The following is a 21331-nucleotide window of genomic DNA, read 5'->3' as shown; positions in this document are numbered from 1 at the left end:
GAAAGCCCAGTTGTATCAACCAAAAGAGATGAAGTTTAAAACTAACCGGTCTTTAATAGAGAAGTCTTTTTGCTGCTCAAGATTGTGTATTAGAGTCACCAAAAACTGTTCATTATTCAGGAAGTTGTACAAGGCATTGAATCCATCATCCAATTTGTCTTTTGCATGTGCCTGCATCAAATGAAACAGTTACGGGAGACATACAAAAACCTCTTTAGAGCTCCAGAATCACTGTGCATTCATCCTAAGATGGTGCATTCAGTATTAACAGAGAAATAGCTTTCAATACATGGATTTGATTTGGGAGGAGGGTGGGTGGAACAGTGTGATGGACATTAAATCTGTAAAAATAAAACTTTGCTGACATATAGGAAACCTAACATGGCATTGCTAATTTCCATCTTTAACAAGGAGTGGACAGGAAACCCCCAGCAGACCTGTTATTTGAACATACTAATAGGTAATTAATTGTGTATTTGTCCCAGAGTCAGTTTTAACAAGCAATGCATGGCTTTCTTGAACTGTGTGAAACATGCCATGGACAAACAAGGCAGGAACTCAGTGAGTATTAATGATTCTATGAAATGATGCAGGGGCAGCATGGTGACTCATTATTGTCTCACAGCACCAGGGACCCAGGTTCGATTCCACCCTCAGGTGACTGTCTGTGTGGAGTTTACACATTCTGCCTGTGTCTGTGTGGGTTTCCTCTAGGTGCTCTGGTTTCCTCTCACAGTCTAATGATATGCAGGTTAGGGGATTGGCCATGCTAAATTTCCCACAGTGTTCAGGGATGTGCAAGCTAGGTGGATTAGCCATGTGAAATGCAGAATTAGAGGGAAACAGTAGGGGAATAGGTCTAGGTGGGATGCTCTTCAGAGGGTTAGTGTGGACTTGATGAGCTGAATGGCCTGCTTCCACCGTTAAGAGATTTCTATGAACTTGACAGAAAGACTGAGGAGTGTTTTCAGACTGAAACCGGATAAATGCTTTCTCTGACAGGATTTCTTCACAAAGGGTGCACTCATCACTTTATAAATGATTTCCCAAATTTTCGAAGTTGGATACGCATTGCCAGCAGGCATGAAGGTCATCAGAATCCTGATTTTATTTTTGTGTTTGGATCCTTTTTGGGATCTGCTGGATTTGACAGTGTACTGCCCACCAGTATACATCTCAGGTAATCAAATCATATTTGCCAAATTTGCATTTTTTTTACTATCAGTGAGGGAACTCTGAGACAGAGGGTCCTGGTATATACTGCATTGGCTGGACTTTCACAGACACAGGGCATGCTAGAATGTACATCTGTAACAATCAAGGCAAACCCAGGTCTCCACCAACTGGAAGGAACACTGCTCCATCAATGTACAACTGGTCAATGATCAATGGAAGGCTTTCACTAACATCTGTCCAAGATATTCTGGAAAATGCAATGATGCATTCATTCTCGAACAGTCCTATCTCCCACAGTTCTTTATACCTCCACATATTCAAGGGCTACCCTCTAGGGAAATGCCTGGCAACTCCTGAGGGGGACACTAGTACTGACACAAAGGGAAGAAACAACTCCAACTCACGCAGCTGTCCAAAGCAAGCTGTTGGGCTGCTGACATTGTGACTCAGGTGGCTGGACAGATCTGGGGCAGGGGTGTCTGATAGCAATGCACCCGGAAGGCTGCCCAGGTTGGCAGTGGTTAGCTGCAATTTACACATCCTTGCACTGCAGAGGGAACTGCAACTGCACCAGGAGGAAGACACATCCTCAGAGGAGGATGGTGCAGGGACTGTGCCTGCTATCACTTGCTCATTCACTAGAGAAGCCCCTAACGGCGTGGTTCAGAAGGTGTTGGACTGGGGTGGACAAGGTCAGAAGTCAAACGACAGGTTATGGTCCAACAGGTTTATTTGAGATCACAGGTTTTTGGAGTGCTGCTCCTTTGTCAGGTGAAGTCAGATAACCTGGCAGCATGACGGTATATCAAATATACTTGGAGGACTGCCACTCCAATATCACTTGAGAAGCCTAACATTGTTTACATGGCACCCCATGCACCACCTTCAACATCCACTCCAGGTTAGCACTGCTACCTCACAGTGCCAGGGACTCGGGTTTCATGCCACCCTATGGTGTATATCTGTGTGGATTTTGCACATTCTTTGTGTCTGCATGGGTTTCTTCCGGGTGCTCCGGTTTCTACCCACAGTCAAAAGCTGGGTGGGTTGGCCATGATAAATTGCTCATAGTGTCCAGGGATGTGCAGGCAGGGTGGATTAGCTGTGGGAAGTGCAGGGTTATGGGGTTAGGTGTGGATACTCCTCAGCGGGTCGGTGCAGATTTGATGGGCCAAGTGGCCTCTCTCTGCACTGTAGGGGTTCTAATATTCTATTCAACACAGTGGCAGCAGTGTGTGCTATCGACAAGATGCAGTGACTGATTTCAGATCCTTAGACAGTATCTTTTCAAACCCATGACATCTACCAGCTGGAAAGATGAAGACACCAGACATATGGGACTCTGCCTGATGCAAGTTCTCCTCCAAGCCATAAAACATACTGGCCTGGAACTAAAAATCACTGTTCTTTCACTGTCACTGGATCAAAATCCTGAAATCCCCTCCTAACAGTACTGTATGGTTGTCTCTACACTCCAAGGAGTGCAGCAGCACAGGTAGCCTTAATGGTAGGGTCCTAGGAGTGTTGCCAAATGAAGAGACCTTGGAGTGCAGGTTTAGTGTTCCTTGAAAGTGGAGTTACAGACAGACAGGGTGGTGAAGAAGGTGCTTCCCTTGTGTTTGTTGGTCAGTGCATTGCGTATAGGAGTTGGGAGGTCATGGTGCAGTTGTACAGGACTTCGATGAGGCCACTTTTGAAATATTGCATTCAATTCTGGTCTCTGCTGTAGATAAGATGTTGTTAAATTTGAAAAGGTTAACAAAAGATTGACAAGAATGTTGCCAGGGTTGGAAGGTTTGAGCTGTAGGGAGAGACTGAATAGGCTGGGGCTGTTTTCCCTGAAGCATCAGGGACTGAGGGATGACATTATAGAGGTTTATAAAATCATGAGGGGCATGGATAGGGTAAACAGCCAAGGCCTTTTCCCTAAGGTAGGGGAGTCTGAAGCTAGAGGGCATAGGTTTAGGGTGAGAGGGACAAGATTTAAAAGGGACCTCAGGGGCAACGTTTTCATGCAGACAGTGTTGCATGTATGGAATGAGCTGCCAGAGGAAGTGGAAGAAAGTGGTACAAGTACAACATTTAAAAGGCAACTGGAAGGGTACATGAATAGGAAGGGTTTAGAGGGATATGGGCCAAATGCTGGCAAATGGGATTAGATTAATTTAGGTTGGTATGGACAAGTATGTTTCTGTGCGGTGTGACTGTAGAACTCTATAGTATGTACCCAGCTTTGAAAATATGGGAGATAATCTATAAAGCAGTTGAAGAAGACAGCTAACAGGGACAATTCGAGTCTAGCAATAAATGCTTGCCCAGCCATGAAACATAGTCAACACAACGCCATCAATAAGGCTCTCATAATAGACAAATATTAAACCAGGAAGAATGACTGCCCCTTGGCTTCAGTGGAGTATGGAGAGTCAGCATCTCCACTACTCCCCCCTCTCTACTGTGTTCAGATATTGTCAACAGTAAATCAAACCAGAAAGTTCCAGAAAGCAATAAATACTGACACAAAAACAAACCTGAGGTGCAGCGACAATAGGATCTCTTACAAAGTTGGGCACATTGTCCACGCTGCCCTGTGAGGGAATTTATAAAAAGGACAAGAGTGAACCCAGGATTTTAAGACACAGATACACTGGCATGACTCAAAAGCAAAATAAATTGAATGATGATGCAACGAATTGAAAAAGATCAAGTTACAATGGTTACCTCTGGAAAGAATGTTCGGGCAGCAAAATGTTTATAATCCAGGAAAGGGATACTGCCATAATCATCAATTAAATGCACATCAGATCCCTCAGTCTGAAGCTCAACAAATCCTTGTAAAAGAAAATGAAATTGATGCAGCATTGTAAACTTCAGTGTAGTCAGTGCAGAATGTTTGCCCATCAATCACTTCATTTACAAGTCGATTGCAATTCCCCAATTAATATTACTCTTTAAGTCAAAAACTTCTCACTTTGGTATTACTTGGTAACCTTTTTTTCTAATATTACACTGCAAACTGCACTCACCCGCTCCCCTCCACCACCACCACACCCCACTGGAAAACCAGGATCTTTGTGGTCTCAGCAATATCTGAGAAATGGTCCCATTCTTTAGCCTTCATATTTCAAAATGGCTACTGAACATTTGGATACAGGTGGCCCCCGCTTTCCGAAAGTAGAGCATTCCCAGGAAAGCTTTCGTCAGCTGAAAATGGCGTAAAGTGAACGTGCATGATTTATGTGGGAAAAAGTCTCGCTGTTTTTTGTAATATCGAAAATCCTCTTTGGATTCGCGAAAACAGGTAATTATGTAGGTCTTCCACAGAAATGAAATTGTGTAAAGTGGGGGATACCTGTAAATATAATCTTGCAGGCTGCTCTTATGTATCAATTCACGATGATGGGGGTTGCATGTTTCTTGAAGTACTTTAATTCCACTTCAGAATGTCCCAAGAGGGTTTCTCCAAATGCATGAACAGTGTGAAATTCAGGAACAGGAACAGATCTCAAATCCTAGACTTCCCCTATGGTGATCCTCTCTGTTACAGCATATGATGTGGAAATCACCAAAAACTGGGAATCCCATCCCTGAATCCATTTGGACAGACAGCTTAGCCTTTGGAAATGTGAGATACCCTTGTACTTTGGGTATCCTCAGATGTTCAGGGGTGGCTCAGGACAGGTGCCCTTGGTGGGTGAAAGGGTGAGTGCAGAAGAGGGGAGGGCACAAAGGTATCCTGGGAGTAAGGGTGTCAGGTACCCTTTGTGATTTGAAATGCAGGCAATGGTATGCCTGAAAAGTCCATAAATCCATAGGAACTGTCAAAGCCACTAGAGGACCATCAAAGCTGTCAAAGAACTGTCAGAAATGTTAAGCACTTTTCAAATTATTTCAACAAATCTCTCATGAAACAAACAGTTGTATTCCTAGTTATTTTTAGTCAATAAGGATATTGTTTAAATAGGGATGCCATCCATGCACACACTATGTCAACAACGCTGTTCGGTTTGCCCATGGTCAAAATTGTGTGTTGACATGGAGGGGCAGGGCAAAGGATACTGGGTGGAGTTCATGGGTTGGCACTCATTTGACATGGAGATAGAAAGAGTCAGGGTGATGGACGTAGGGGCAGAAGTTAGCACAGGAGCTACAGAGGGCCAGAGTGGTCGGACAGGGTCATACGTTGGCACAAGGGATATCAGGTGACACCTAGGAGTGGAAAGAGGGTCATGTATGAGATGGGGCAGGGTGCGAGGATATGTGGGGAGTGGATGTGAAAGGTGAGGGCTGGAGGCAAGGTTTTGGTATCATTATTTTTCCATTGGGCAGCCATTCAGTGCCCGTGCTGGGTTGTAGGACTTGTACCCAGCCCACATCTGCAGCCAGCAGCTCTCACTCTCATCCCAGGAGTGCTCAGCCTGCTTCCCAAAGTAATGAAAATCCGATCTTGTGGGTATCTGGCAAATGCCCTCTTTGTTCATTTCCAACCTGGAAACAGAAATGAGAGAGGCCTGCAGGAGGTTGGGAATTATCCCATCATTGCAAATGCTCGGGTAATAGTTTCTTTTCAAATCCCGGGATGGTGATAGGTCTGATGGGAATACAGGGATGCAGTGTTTGCAGATAGAAAATAATCCGTACTCCAAAGCAATTTATACCAGAGACTGCCTCATATTCAGTATAAAATTGAAACTGTCAGAATTCAATATTTGCAATGAGTTACCTTCACGAATTTGATTTCGGAACTGACTTTCCAGAAGTTCCATTTGAATGTTTAGACGCTCAGAGTACTGCTTAGCTTTCCGGCTCATTGCCCAAAAATAACCTGAAGACAAGCAGAATTCAATCAAACAAAAACAGGAGATTCCACATCCAATCAGATTAAATACTGCAGGAGTGATTCTGACAAAAAAAACCCCAACAATAGCGATCTAACTGTAGCAAGAATTTGGGATTCTTAGACCTGTGGTCTAGTTACTCGACAATAATACACAGTGTTCGTCAAAGATACGCAACAAAAAGCTTATGTTGCAAAAACCTTTCACAGAATATGGTGTCACTGCCTGGTCAGCATTTGTAGTCCATTCCTAATTGATGTGGGAAAAGTAGCATTTTTTCCTAGAATTAGATTTTAAAGGTGCCTTTTTGAACCTTTACACTTACAGTGTTGTTAAGGCTGAAGGTTCAGGAGTTTGCAGTAATACTGCAGGAACACAGATACTGAAGGTGGCAGTGCCAGGAGATAAGGTGGTTAAAAAAAGCCTATGGCCTGCTTGCCTTCATTGGAAGAGGCATTGAGTATAAGTATAGACAAGTTATGTTGCAGCTTTATAGAACTATTGTTCGGCCGCACTTGGAATATGGAATACAGTTCTGGTCACCACACTACCAGAAGGATGAGGCTGCTTTAGAGAGGGTACAGAAAAATGTTTACAAGGATGTTGCCTGGTAGGGGGGATTTTAGCTATGAAGAAAGCTTGGTAAACTGGGTTTGTTTAAAAGACATTAGTGAGGCACGTTTTTCACACAAGGTGAGTGCCTGGAACAGAGATGGTGGTGGAAGTAGACACAATAGCAGCTTTCAAGAAGCATCTAGATGAATACTGTTTATGAATAGGAAGGGAATAGAGGGATATGGATCCTATAAGTGAAGACAGTTTTAATATGAAAGGGCATAATGTGTCAGCGTGGGCTTGGATGGCCGAAGGGCCTGTTCCTGGGCTGTATTGTTCTTTGCTCTTTTAATTAAATTTCCATGTCAGGATGGTGAGTGACTTGGAGGGGAACCTGCAGGTGTTCCAATGAATCTGTTGCCTTTGTCCTCTGAGATGATAGAGAGGGCATCTCTGTCTTGCTGAGCTACTGCAATGTATCTTGTAGATGATACATATAGAATCATTAAACCTCTATAGTGTGGAAGCAGGCCACTAATTCATCTCACCTTCACATCTCTGGACACAATGAGAAATTTCGCATGGTCAATCCAACTGACCTGCACATCTTTGGACTGTGGGAAGAAACTGGAGCACCCGCAGGAAACCCACGCAGACATGGGAAGAATGTGTAAACTCCACACAGATAGTCACTCAAGGGTGGAATTGAACCCAGTCTCCCTGAACTTATCCCAGTGAAACACTGAGCCTTTGTACTGCTCTGAGTTGCCTTCTGCGTTTTAGTGATGGAAGGAGTGAATATTGAAGGTGGTAGCTGGGGTGCCAATTAAACCAGTCTCTTTCTTTTGAATTGCACTGAGTTTTGCTGGAACCATATGCATCCAGACAATTGGAGAGTTTATCATCACACTCCTGACTTCAGCTTTGCAGATAGTGCGCATGCTCTGGGGAGTTAGGGGCGACATGTGGGGAGGCATAGTGAGGGACCTAGGCACAGAAGGTGACCAAATCTTGACTATGAGGCAGATTTTAAGGAGATTTTTAAGGACAGAGAGATGTAGGAAGGCAAATAGGCTTAAGGTGGAAATTCTAGATATTACAGCCTGAACAACTGAAAACGTGCTGGCCATGAGTAGAGTGATTCAAAATGGAGTGTGCAAGATGCTACAATGAGAGGAGCATTGCAGTCTCACAGAATTATGGGGCTGCAGGAAATGACAAAGGTCAAGAGGGGAAAGATCATGGGTGGGCTGGAATATGAGATACAAATTTTAAAATTGTGAGATGTGAGATAAGAAGTCACTGAAAGTCAATGATCATGGAAGTGGCAGGTGAGTAGAATTTGGAGCAAGTTTAGATACAAGCATCAGAGTTTAGGATGAGCATACATTTATGTCAAGTGGATAATGGGAAACCGGTCAGGGCAGCATAAGAATAATCAATTCTACAAGTAACTCAGGCAAGGTCACAGAGCAGCTGAGCTGAGTGAGGGTCCTAGTCGAGCTGGAAGGCAGCAGTCTGAGTGGAGGTATGGCTATAGCATCAGACACTCAGTTTACACAAAAACCCTGACTGGAGGAATTCAGAGTAAACTGAGGGAAAGAGCAGCTTGACGTGGCATCATACTCAAGGGATTTTCAATGAGGAACTGAGAAAACATACTAGAGAAGCAAACATGGATTTTGAGAAGACTCAGGGCCAATATAAAGGGGGAAAATACCAAAGTCTTTTAAAAACACACCAGTGGTTAAGTGAAGAATTGGGCTGATCAGGAACTAAAAAGGGGATTTCCGAAGTGGCAATGGTCACGGCTGAGGAGTTAAATTAAAATTTTAACATCTGTCTTTGCCAAAGAGGGACCTGCTACCCAGGCCACATTGACAGGGGAGGCATTCTAATGGGGGATGATAATGAGTTCATGGATAACACGAAGATTGGCCAGGTGGTTGAAGGTGAAGAAGGTGAAGGAAGATATTGATGGGTTGGTCAGATGGGCAAATCAGTTGTACATGGAATTTAACCCTGGAAGGGTATGAGGTGATGCGCTCAGGAAGAACTAACAAGACATGGGAGTACTCAATGAACAGAAGGGCACTAGGAAGGTCAGAGAGATTTTGGGATGCTTGTCCACAGATATCTGAAGGTGGCAGGTCAGTTTAATAGGCTGTTATGAAGGCATAGAGGATGCTTGGCTTTAACAGTTGTGGAGTAGATTATAAGAACAGGAAGGTTATGTTGGAGCTGTACAGCATTTTGGTTAGGCCACAGCTGGAGTTTAGCGTGTAGTCTATAGGAAGGATGTGATTACACTGGAGAGGGTACAAAGGGGATTCATCAGGATGTTGCCTGGGATGGAGCACATTATTTGTGAAGAGAGATTGGATAGGCTTGGGTTGTTTTCAGAAAAGGATGAGGGGACATAATAGAGGTGTAAAAGATTATGAGGGGCATGGACAGGATGGATAGAAACCTGCTGTTCTCCTCAGTTGAAGGGTCAATAGTGAGGGAGCATAATTTTAAAGTGAAAGGCAGAAGGTTTAGAGGGGATTTGAGGAAAACAAAATTCACCCAGAGGGTGACGGGAGAATGGACTGACTCGGAGGTGGGAAAACTCATAACTTTTAAAAGAACCCAAATGAGTACTTCAAATATCGTCACATTCAAGGTTTAGGGGCCTAATAATGGAAAGTGGGATTGATAGGAAAGACAGGTCAGCATAAACCAAATGGACCAAAGGGTCTCTTCTGTGCTTTATGGCTGTTTGACTCTCTAAAAGAGCTCAAAATTAATAAGGAGAAAATATTGAATAGACTGCTAGTACTTAAAGTTGACAAGGCACAGGGACTGTCTGAGATGCATTGAAGGATATTGTAGGAAATAAGAGTGGAAGTTGCAGGTGCACTCACCAGTTTTCCCCAAACTCAGTGGTGGTGCCAGAGGGCTGGAGAACCGAAATTACACCCTTGTTGTAAAAGGATTGTAAGCAAAAGTCCCACAATTACAGACCAGTCAGTTTAACTTCAGTGAGTGGGATAACTTCTAGAAACAATTATTCAGGATAGAATTATGGGAAAAGATTAATTAGGAAGAACCAGCATGGATTTCTAAAGGAGAAATCAAGCTATGTCTAATCTGATATAGATCTTTGAAGAGATAGCAAAGGCTCAATGAGGTTAATGCTTTTACATAGAAACAGGAGCAAGAGTAGGTAATTGCGTGACATCCTGTGCCATTTACTAGGACCATGCTGATCCTCTACCTCAACACCATATCCCCATTTTCTCCCCATACCACTTGAAGGCTTTAAAATATAACAATTTATCTATGTCTTTCCTGAATATATTCAGTGACTTAGTCTTCACAGCCGACTATGGTAGAGAGTTCCATGCATATATAGAATTCTACTTTTTGAGTGAGAAAATGTTTCTTTATTTCAATCCTAAATGTTCCTCAGTTACTTCAGTGTTACAACACACATGGGTTTCCAGATGCCATTTGACACAGAATCACACAACAGAATTGTGAAAAAGTGTTAAAACATGTGGAATAAAAGGGACAGAGGCAATATTGATCAGATGTAAGGAAACAAAAGGTGGTGGTCAATGAATATTTTTCAGGCTGGAAGAAGATTTGTATTGGGGTACTACAGGAGGAGCAGCGAGACCATTGCTTTTCCTGAATTTTAAATTTAATGTTGATCTTGCTCTCTGTACACCTTCCCTGCAGCCATAACACTGTATTCCTTGCTCTATTCTACTATCCTAATGCCTGTACTGAACACAAAACAAAACTTGTCGCTGTAACCTAAGTACGTGACAATAATAAATCAAATTAAATCAGAGATATCTCGATCTTATGTGCAAGGGGCAATATCAAAGTTTGTAGATAAAAGAAACTTGCAAGCATTGTAAACTGTGAGGGTGACAGTGTAGAAGTTCAGAAGGACACTGACAAAGAAGTTGATGGAATAGACAGATGGTCCTGATTGAGCCTTTTTGAACAGGTGACAATGATTATTGATAAGGGAAGGCCTGTAAATGCAGTTTTTAATGGACTTTAGTATAGCATTTGATAAAGTCCCACATGGCAGATTGGTACAAAAACTAAAATCACATGGGATGCGGGGTAAGTTGGCTTGATGGAAACAAAAATGGCTTGGTCTTAGAAGACAGAGATAGTGGTGGAAGGGTGTTTTTCAGAATGGAGACTGGTAATTAGTGGTGCTCTTAGGTCCTCTGTGGTTTGTAGGATATATAAATGATCTGGAGGAAAATGTGGGTGGTCTTATTAGTAAGTTTGCAGATGGCACAAAGACTGGTAGAGTTGCTGATAGTGCCGATGACTGTGAAAGGAAACAACAGAATATAGACGGATTGACAACTTGGGCACAGAAATGGAAAATGGAGTTTAATCCAGACAAATGTGAGGTGATGCATTTTGGAGGTTCAAATTCAGGTGCGAATTATACTGTAAACGGCAGAACCCTTAGGAATGTTAACACATAGGCAGATCTTGTCATGCAGGTCCACAGCTCCCTAAATGTGGCAACACAAGTGGCCAAGCTGATTAAGAAAGCAGAAGACATGCTTGCCTTCATTGGCCAGGGCATGGAGTACATGAGTTGGCAAACTATGTTGCAGGTATATAAAACCTTTGTTAGGCTGCAATCGGAGTATTGTGAGCAATTTTGATCACCACACCACCAGAAGGAAGTGGAAGTTTGGAGGGTGTGCAGAGAAGGTTCACCAAGATGTCGCCTGGTCTTGAGAGCATTGGCTATGAGGAAAGGTTAAAATGTCTAGGATTGTTTTCACTGGAAAGATAGTGGCTGAGAGAAGACCTGATAGAGGTCTACAAAGTTATGAGAGGCATAAATATGGCGGATAGTTAGAGGCTTTTTTTCCGTGGATGAAGTTTCAATTACAAGGGGGCACAGGTTCAAAGTGAGAGGGGTAAGTTTAAGGGATATGTGGTAGGGAAGGTTTTCACACCGACAGTGGTAGGAGCCTGGAATGGACTGCCAGAAGAGGTGGTGAGAGCAGGTACGTTGGTGACATTTAAGAGACATCTGGATGGTTACATGAATAGGGAAGAAATAGAGGGATATTAACTGAATAAGGGCAGAAGGTTGTTTTTTTTAGTTTAATGAGGTGAAGGTTTGGAGGGCCAAAGGGCCTGTTCTTCTCTTTGTTCTTTGTCAGTAGATTAGATTAGATTAGATTCTCTACAGTGTGGAAACAGGCCCTTCGGCCCAACAAGTAGATGAAGTTCAATGTGGAAAAGTGTGAGGTGATACACTGTAGTAGGAAGAACTTTGGCAGAAAATATAAAAATGTGGTTACAATACTTAAGGGGGTGCAGGAACAGAGGGACGTGGGAGTATATGTCTACAGGTTATTAAAGGTGGCAGGACAGTGGAGACAGCACTTAATAAAGCATACAGCATCCTTGGCTTTATTAATAGGAGCACAGAATAAGATGATGCTGAACTTACAGAAGATATTTGTTAGACCTCAACTGGAGAACGGTATACCGTCCTAGGCATCACAGTATGCAAAGGACATGATCACTTTTGAGAAAGTGCAGAGAGTACAGTATTTACAAACTGGTCCCAGAGATAAGAGACTTCAGTGATGAGGATAGGTTGAAGAGGTTGGATGGGCTGTTCTTCATGAAAAAGAGACAGCTAAGAGGAGATCTGATGGATGTTCCCAAAATCAAGAGAGGTCTAGACAGAGTAGAAAGCGAGAAGCTGTCCCCGCTTATAGAAGGATCAAGAATGAGAGGGCACAGGTTTCATGTGATTTGCAAATATAACAACAGTGATGTGAGAAAAAGCTTTTTCACTCAGCAAGTAGTTAAAGACTGGTATGTACTGCCTGGAACTGAGGTGGAGGCAGGTTCAATTAGAGCATTCAGGAGGGCATTGGGTGATGCTTTAAATAGGAGCAACATGCAAGGATATGGGAAAAAAGGCATGTGCATGGTCACAAAGTCATGAGGCTCACTGAATCACCTTTGGTTGCATGAAGGGCTGAATGGCCACCTATGACTCTGTAACATTTCTGGGATCTTCAAAGAAAGAAAAACTTGCCTTTATATCGCACCTTTGATAACCACTGGCAGTCTAAATGTGCTTTACAAACAGTGATGGACATCTTAAATAGTAGTCACTACTGTAATGTAGAAAACATGGCAGCCAATCTGTGCACAGCAAGCTCCCACAAAGAGCAAAGTGATAATAAGTGGATAAGAAGATTGAGGGATAAATGTTGACCAAGACACAAGGAAGAACTCCATGTTTTTCTTCGTAACAAAACCACGGGATCTTTTAGGTATATTAAGGAAGACCGATAGGGCCTTGATCTTTCCACTGAAGTCTGCATCTTGCAGATTATCATGCTACCGAAAGTGCCACAGCTGAACCCTTAAGGAAAGGAAAGTGAAGAAAATGAGGTGGTGGTTTTAAACTACATTAGGATGAAGGATAGGTTTGTTGAGGAGAGGATGATGACAGCAGATTTGAAGGAGTAGGGAAACAGGCGTAAGGAAAAGGGAATCATGAGCAAAATCAGGAAGCAAGGAAGGAAGCTGAGTGTTCTACAGTTTGTTTAAAAGAGGATTGTGGAGGGAGGAGTGGGTCTTATGAGCAAGAGCACGTAAGAGAGGACAGTGCAGGAGGTGGGGTGGAATCTAAAGACAGACTCAAGTTCAGGCGGGTAAACGTTGCAGATGTTTGTCACAAAGATTTAGGAGAGAGAGAGAGAGAGAGAGAGACAGAGAACGCACAGGAGAAGAAGCTGAACAAACGACTTCAATGTAAAAGCATTAAACTACAATGGAAAAATGACATTATAAACTTACCGGTCATTCTGACAAATTAATCAACATCTACGGAGCCGTATGATGACACATAAATTTATCCATCATCGTACAAAACAAATTCAATAAGCAGCATCCCATAAATAATGATTTCTTCAGGCTTTCACAAGGTACTGATGGTTAGTACTTATATTCCATATGCTTCAATTATTATATTTTTCTATTCATCCATTCAACTCCAATTCAGGCATCTTTCTTTCAACTACCCACCCAGCTCTTTCTCTCTCTTCATTTATCACTCATTTCATCCATTTATCCATTCTCTACACCATTCCATTTACATTCCCTGATCATCCTTCCAGCCCAGATATCTGTCTATCCACCCCTTCCTCAAAACCATCCTCTCCCTCTCCGTAGCCTTCCTGTCTTTAGTCAAGCAGCAGACCAAGAGAAACCACTTAGAAAAAGATAAAAGACAAAAGAAGCAGGACCAAGAGTGATTAGTCATTTTGTAGAAATGCTTTGAAATTTTAACAAAACATACATTAAATACTCACCAATGATGAAAAGGAGCAGCATAACAGGTATCAAAATCAGTATAGCAAAAATGGACTTGTTACTGGGTGGTGAGCTTAAATGTTTCACATAATCACCAACTTTCACCTAATAAGAAAACACAATTTTAACATATTTGGGATGTATTCTACCACATTCCACCAATTTAACCTGAGTTATGTAAACGGGTGTGAAGTCAGATGTGTCACTAAGAGGAAATATTTGCGATTTGACCAGAGAAATTACTCTTCATTATTTATGATGAATGTTCTCTGACTAGATATGCCTTCTGGGGTGTGCAGAATAATGGAGGAGGCATTCCCAGGGCTCAGAATGGAGCAAGGTTCATTTTGGAGCTCAGTGTGGTGCAAGGTTTTGGCTTGGTGAGCAGACTGCCTGTCTGGGTTACTTTTAACTTTGGGGCCTCACTTACATCCTATTGGTCAGCTGCACATCTTCAGGAAGGGTGAAGAAAGGTCATCAGTTATTTGCCAACGATTGAAGACAAAGAGATCCCGTGGCACAGTAGGTACACCACTACCACTGAACCAAGTGCACCAGTTTCAAGTCCTCCTCCAGGACTTGATGACCAAGGAAATTTGTAACATGGGCCAAATAGTGAGTTTCAGCTCATAAATCCTTCTAAAACATACCAATGGCAGGCAGTAAGAGTGGGAGAGATTCCTTGGCAGGTTGGAGGCTCTTCCATTCCTATCCATGGCTCTAGCCACAACATTGTTGTTTTCCTTTATTGGGGCATGCCTGGAATTTGTTGCAGAGAATTGAGGAGCTAACAAATAGAAAGGCAGATGCAGGAGAAGTGGGTAAAAGGGGAACTTTTCAATAGGATCCCAATAATGAGAGTTTGGGAGAGAGCTATTGTAAACTGAGAAGGACAAAGAGACTTTCCAAGGAAAGCCCATCGATTGCTGAAGGTAGCTACACAGGTATCTAAGGAAGCTTGCACTGGCATTGGAGGGGGTCCAGAGGATGTTCACAAGAATAATCTTGGGAATGAAGGGTTTGTCATATGAGAGGCGGTTGAGGACTCTGGGTCTGTACTTGAAACCTACAGAATATAGATAGCCCTGGATTGGGTGGACATGGAGAAACTGTTTCTGCTAGTAGAAGAGACTAGGAACTAAGGGCACAGCTTCAGAGTGAAGGGACAACCCTTTAGAACTGACATGAGTAGGAATTTCTCCAGTCAGCAGGTAGTTAATATGAGGAACTTATTTCCACAGAAAGCTGAAGAGGCCAAGTTATTATGGATTCAAGTGTATTGAAGACAGAGATAGATAACTTCTGAATTAGTAAGGGGATCAAGGGGTTATGGGAAGAAGGCAGTAGAATTGGGTTGAGAAATATATCAGGCATAATCAAATGGCAGAGCACATTCAATGGGCTGACTGGCCAAATTCTGCTCCTATATATTATGGTGTTCAGGTAGATAAAGTGATCAAGAGGAGATTGAACAGTTTATCAATTTCACTAACACATTCCACACCAATCTGAAGTTCACCTGGACCATCTCAAACACCTCCCTCCCTTTCCTGGACCCCTCCATCGCCATCAACGGTGACCAACTCAACATGGACATCTTCTACAAACCTACCAACTCCCACAGCTACCTGGACTACAACTCCTCCCACCCTGCCTCCTGTAAAAATGCTGTCCATTATTCCCAATTCCTCCACCTCTGCCGCATTTCCCCCAAGGAAGACCAATTACACCACAGAACACTCCAGACGGGCTCCTTCTTCAAAGACTTCAATTTCCCTGCCCACGTGGTTAATGATGCCCTCCAGTGCATCTCATCTACTTCCCATACCTCCGTCCTCGAACCCTACCCCTCCAACCACAACAAGGACAGAACAGCCCGGTCCTCACCTTCCATCCCACCAACCTCCGGATACATCACATCATCCTTCGCCATTTCTGTCAACTACAAACGGACCCCACCTCCAGAGATATATTACCCTCCTTCCACATCTGCTTTCTGTTAATACCATTCTCTCTGCGACTCTTGTCAGGTCCATGCCACCGACCAACCCATCCTCCCTTCTGTTACCACCACAGGAATTACAAAACCTGCGCCCACATCTCTCCCCTCACCTCCATCCAAGGCCCCAAAGGAGCGTTCCACATCCATCAGCATTTTACCTGCACTCCACACATGTCATTTACTGTATCCGTTGCTCCCGATGCAGTCTCTTCTACACTGGGGAGACAGGATACCTCCTTGCACAGTGCTTCAGAGAACATCTCCTGGACACACACGCCAACCAACCCCACCACCCTGCGGCTGAACACTTCAACTCACCCTCCCACTCCACCAAAGACATGCAGATCCTGGGCTCCTCCATCGCCACTCCCTCACCACCCAACACCTGGAGGAAGATCACCTCATCTTCCACCTTGGGATCCTCCAACCACACGGGATCAATGTGGATTTCACCAGTTTCCTCATTTCCTCTCTCCCCACCCTATCCCAGTTACAACCTTCCAGTTTGGCATCACCCTCATGACCTGTCCTACCTGAACATCTTCCTTCCCACTTATCCGCTCTACTCTCCTCTTTGACCTATCACCTTCACTCCCACCTCCATCTACCTATCGCATTCTCAGCTACCTTTCCTCCAGTCCCACACTTTTCCCATTTATTTCTTAGATCCCTTGGCTCACAAGCCTCATTCCTGACGAAGAGCTTATGGTTGAAACGTTGACTTTCCTGCTCCTGAGATGCTGCCTGACCTGCTGTGCTTTTCCAGCACCACACTCTTGATTCTGATCTCCAGCATCAGTCCTCACTTCCTCCCACGGTGTCCGTGTCAGCTCTCTAAAGAAAGAGCTATTCGATTTGTCCCATTCTCCTTCCCCAAAATCATGTAAATCTTCCCTTTTTGAGCATTTATCCAAACTCCCTTTGAAATTTACCATTGAATCTGCTTCCTCTAAACGTTCATGATGTGGAGATGCCAATGTTGAACTGGGATGGACAAAGTCACAAGTCACATGACTCCAGGTTATAGTCCAACCTGGATTTATTTGAAATCACACAGCTATCCCTTCGTCAGGTGGAGTGCCTGTTGGACTATAACCTGGTGTCATATGACTTCTGACCAAATATCTAATTCACCGGATAACAACATCTCATCTTTCTTCTAGGGCTTTTGCCAATTGCCTTAAGTTTGTGAATCTCCAGCCAAATGTTAACAGTCTTTCACTAGAATTCTATCCTAGTCCTTCATCAATCTTGAACTGATCCATCAAATCTCCTCTTCACTGTATCTTCTTTAAGTAATTATTCTGAGCTCTTTGTAAGGCCCTGATTGTCTTTCTAAAGGACGGTGGCCAGAATTGGACACAACACTCCCACTGAGGGCCAACCAGTGATTTGTGAAACAACCTGATCATACCCATCCCCTTGAACTTACTTCCACTTTGGATATTGAAGAGTTGGACTCATTCAGTTCACATTTTATCTTATCTTCTGTCACCTCTGTAACATTACATTTTGTTCGGCCTCCCTTGCTTCTCAGAACAGAAATCTTCAGTTCGCTTTTGTCAAGTTGCAAATTATCTTTCTTTTTCTGTAAAATAAATAAGACAGGAAGGCTAGAGAGAGCCTTAAGACAAATGAGACCTGAAGAAGGGCCAATTAAATGAGGAAATTAAATAATTTTTACCACCACAGATATCAAAGATTTTTGGTCATCAGAAGTCATTGAGAAATTGTAGAATTCAGGGTCCTCTTGGTATGTCATGTTGATCTCTTGCTGCTTTATTTTTGACATAGTGAATAACAAGGGATGCGTATCCAGGATTCCCCTGCCCTTCACAGATGGTGAGTCACAGACCCAGACCAAATTACGACGTGTACAGTTCTGTCCCACAAACAGAGAAGATTGATATAGGATAAATAATGTAAAAGATTAACTTATGCATTTGCCATTAATGTAAAAGTGAATCAGTTCCATTGCAACTAAATACAGTGAAGTCACTGTGAATCAAATCCAAGGGGTCGCACAAAATTGTGCTCAACGAAGCTTTGAAGGCTCCCACAGGACACAATTTGCCAACAAATGTTGGCAGCAGAAGCTGGAAGAACAGCACCTCATTTTCCACGTGGACACCCTGCAGCCTTCTGGACTCAATATCGAGTTCAACAACTTCAGGGCTTGAGCTCGCCTATGTCCTTACCCCAACCCCACACACCAGGCCTTGTTATCACATCATTTGCCATAACACACAACCCGTTGTTAGACACTAACAGTCACCATTAATAGCCAGTCACTCACCCTGCCTGATCATTATCCACTCCTGTGCCTCTCCAACTGTCCTTCTCTCTCTTTGGGCTCTATCTCCAACTATCATTCACTCCTTAGCCCATCTATCACCCTAACTTCTGCATAAAAGCCAATATTTTCTGAGCTACCATCACTTCTGAGCAAGAGTCACTGGATCTGAAGTGTTTACTCTGATTACTCTCCACAGATGCTGCCAAACCTGTTGAGCTTTTCCAGCAATTTCTATTTTGGTTGCAAACAAATGTGCCTGTCTGGCATTCTGTTTTAGAATGGTCGACAAACTCAGTGATAGAATCTCCCACTTTGCAACATCAACTTCACTTTCTCTCTGATAGGCAGAATTTTAAACTTTACACCTGCTCACAGGATTTAGGTTTCTCCACAGCGAGATTTCAGTGTCAAATGGGTTATTTTTCTGTCCAGGGTCCCAAGGCTCGTGTGGGCACTGCTGTGGTGCAGTTGGTTGCTGTAGTCTTGTGGCTGGCTTAAACTAATCCAGAGTCAGTTAATTGAGAATTTCCATTTATTGCAGACATCATCGAATCATAGAGATGTCCAGCACCGAAACAGACCCTTTGGTCCAACCTGTCCATGCCAACATCCTAAATTAATCTAATCCCATTTGCTAGCACTTGGCCCATATCTCTCTAAATTCATATACCCATCCAGAGGACTTTTAAATGCTGTAATCGTACCAGCCTTCACCTTTTGTCAATGTTTTTGGGGAGAATACCGAGATACAGGCTATAAGTCTAGATGGGATTGAGGTTAATAAGGAGAAGGTGTTACCTATTTTAGAAAGTGTGAAAATAGATAAATCCCCTGGGCCAGATAGGATTTATCCTAGGATTCTCTGGGAAGCTAGGAAGGAGATTGCAGAGCCTTTGGTTTTGATCCTTATGTCCTCATTGTCTACAGGAATAGTGCCAGAAGACTGGAAGATAGCAAATGTTCTCCCCTTGTTCAAGAAGGGGAGTAGAGACAACTCTGGTAATTATAGACCAGTGAGCCTTACTTCAGTTGTTGGTAAAGTGTTGGAAAGGATTATAAGAGATAGGATTTATATTCATCTAGAAAGGAATAATTTGATTAGGGATCATCAACATAGTTTTGGTGAGGGGTAGGTTGTGCCTCACAATCCTTATTGAGTTATTTGAGAAGGTGACCCAACAGGTGGACAAGGGTAAAGCAGTTGATGTGATGCATTTGGATTTCAGTAAAGTGTTTGATAAGGTTCCCCACGGTACGCTATTGCAGAAAATACAGAGGCATGGCATTGAAGGTGATTTAGCAGTTTGGATCAAAGATTGGCTAGCTGTAAGAAGACAAAGGGTGGTGGTTGATTGGAAATGTTCATCCTGGAGTTCAGTTACTAATGGTATATGCAAGGATCTGTTTTGGGGCCACTACCGTTTGCCATTTTCACTAGTGACCTGGATGAGGGCATTGAAGGGTGGATTACTAAATTTGCGGATGACATTAAGGTCGGTAGAGTTGTGGATATTACTGAAGGATGTTGCAGACTACGGAGGGATGCAGATAAGCTGCAGAGCTGGGCTGAGTGGTGGCAAATGGAGATTAATGCAAAAATGTGTGAGGTGATTCGCTTTGGAAGGAGTAACAGGAATAGAGAGTACTGGGCTAATGGTAAGATTCTTGATAGTGTGGATGAGCAGAGAGATTTCTGGGTCCATGTGCATAGATCCCTGAAAGGTGCCACTCAGGTTGATAGGGTTGTTAAGAAGGTGTATGGTGTGTTAGTTTTTATTGGTAGAGGGGTTTAGTTTTGGAGCCACAAGATCATGCTACAGCTGTACAAAACTCTGGTGCGGCCACACTTGAAGTATTGCAAACAGTTCTGGTTGTCACATTATAGGAAAGATGTGGAAGCTTTGGAAAGGGTGCAGAAGAGATTTACCAGGATATTGCCTGGTATGGAGGGAAGGTCTTATGAGGAAAGGCTGAGGGATTTGAAGTTGTTTTCATTAGAGAGACGAAGGTTGAGAGGTGACTTAATTGAGGCATACAAGATAATTAGAGGGTTAGATAGGGTGACTAGAGAGAGCTTGTTTCCTTGAATGGTGATGGCTAGCATGAGGGGAATAACTTTAAATTGAGGAATGATAGATATTAGACAGATGTTAGAGGTAGATTCTTTACTCAGAGAGTAGTAAGGGAGTGGAACGCACTGCCCGCAACAGTAGTAGACTCGCCAACTTTAAGGGTATTTACATGGTCATTGGATAAACATATGGATGATAATGGAATAGTGTAGGATAGATGGGCTTCAGATTAGTTTCACAGGTCAGTGCAACATTGAGGGCCAAAGAGCCTGTACTGCGCTGTAATATTCTATGTTCTTCTTTGGCAGTTCATTCCATACACACACTGCACTCTGTGTGGAAAGGAACCCTCCTAGGTCTGTTTTAAATCTTTCCCCTCTCACCATAAATCCATGTCTTCTAGCTTTGCATTTTCCCACCCTGGCAAAAAAGACCTTGGCTATTCAGCCTATCCATGCCCCTCATTTTTGTATAAACCTCTGTAAGGTCACCCCTTCAGCCTCTGATGCTCCAGGGAAAATAGCCCCAACCTATTCAGTTACTCCCTATAGCTCAAACACTCCAAACCTGGCAACATCATTCCACTGATTTTGTCATTTTGTCACCAGGAATGATTGACAGTCAGCAGAACTGGAGTTTCACGTTATCCAAATTTGACTCAATGAGACTTCACTGTACTTTATTTGTGATTAACTGAGGAAAGCTACAGTTACTGAAAATCAAATGAACTCACATTCAGATCCTTGGAGTTTCTTGTTAACGAAATCTGCATCCATTCAACCACGTCTAAGTTAATGCCACTTATTGTAATGGCTCGGCCTCCACTGGAAAAAGCAAATTTGGTGTGTCAATACAAAATAAATGTCAGCAGACAACATGGTTATTGGGGCCTTGAGCTGTTCTTGGTATGCTTTTATTCAAGGATGTTTTGGTGTAATACTCTATGAAAAGATGCTGTATCAGAGTCTGAAGACTTTTCAACGTAACTCTTTCTAAACAGATTTTAGCTATGTAC

At 43.0% G+C, this 21331-nt stretch overlaps 1 protein-coding gene across 1 annotated transcript in view; it reads right to left on the bottom strand.

The window, feature by feature from the left end:
* plxnc1 (plexin C1) overlaps positions 1–21331 on the bottom strand; it is a 129740-nt gene that overhangs the window by 32408 nt on the left and 76001 nt on the right. The window contains exons 15-22 of the mRNA XM_072562355.1: positions 21050–21140; positions 17633–17830; positions 17381–17536; positions 13946–14051; positions 5897–5998; positions 3895–4004; positions 3705–3761; positions 47–171 (exon numbers count right to left, since the gene is read on the bottom strand). Coding sequence (XP_072418456.1) covers positions 47–171; positions 3705–3761; positions 3895–4004; positions 5897–5998; positions 13946–14051; positions 17381–17536; positions 17633–17830; positions 21050–21140 — 945 coding nt within the window. The remainder of the gene's footprint in view (positions 1–46; positions 172–3704; positions 3762–3894; positions 4005–5896; positions 5999–13945; positions 14052–17380; positions 17537–17632; positions 17831–21049; positions 21141–21331) is intronic.

The sequence above is a fragment of the Chiloscyllium punctatum genome, chromosome 44 (genome assembly GCF_047496795.1).
Source record: "Chiloscyllium punctatum isolate Juve2018m chromosome 44, sChiPun1.3, whole genome shotgun sequence".
Taxonomy (NCBI): domain Eukaryota; kingdom Metazoa; phylum Chordata; class Chondrichthyes; order Orectolobiformes; family Hemiscylliidae; genus Chiloscyllium; species Chiloscyllium punctatum.
Note: the sequence above shows the minus strand (reverse complement) of the source record. Positions and strands in the feature narration are given on the sequence as shown.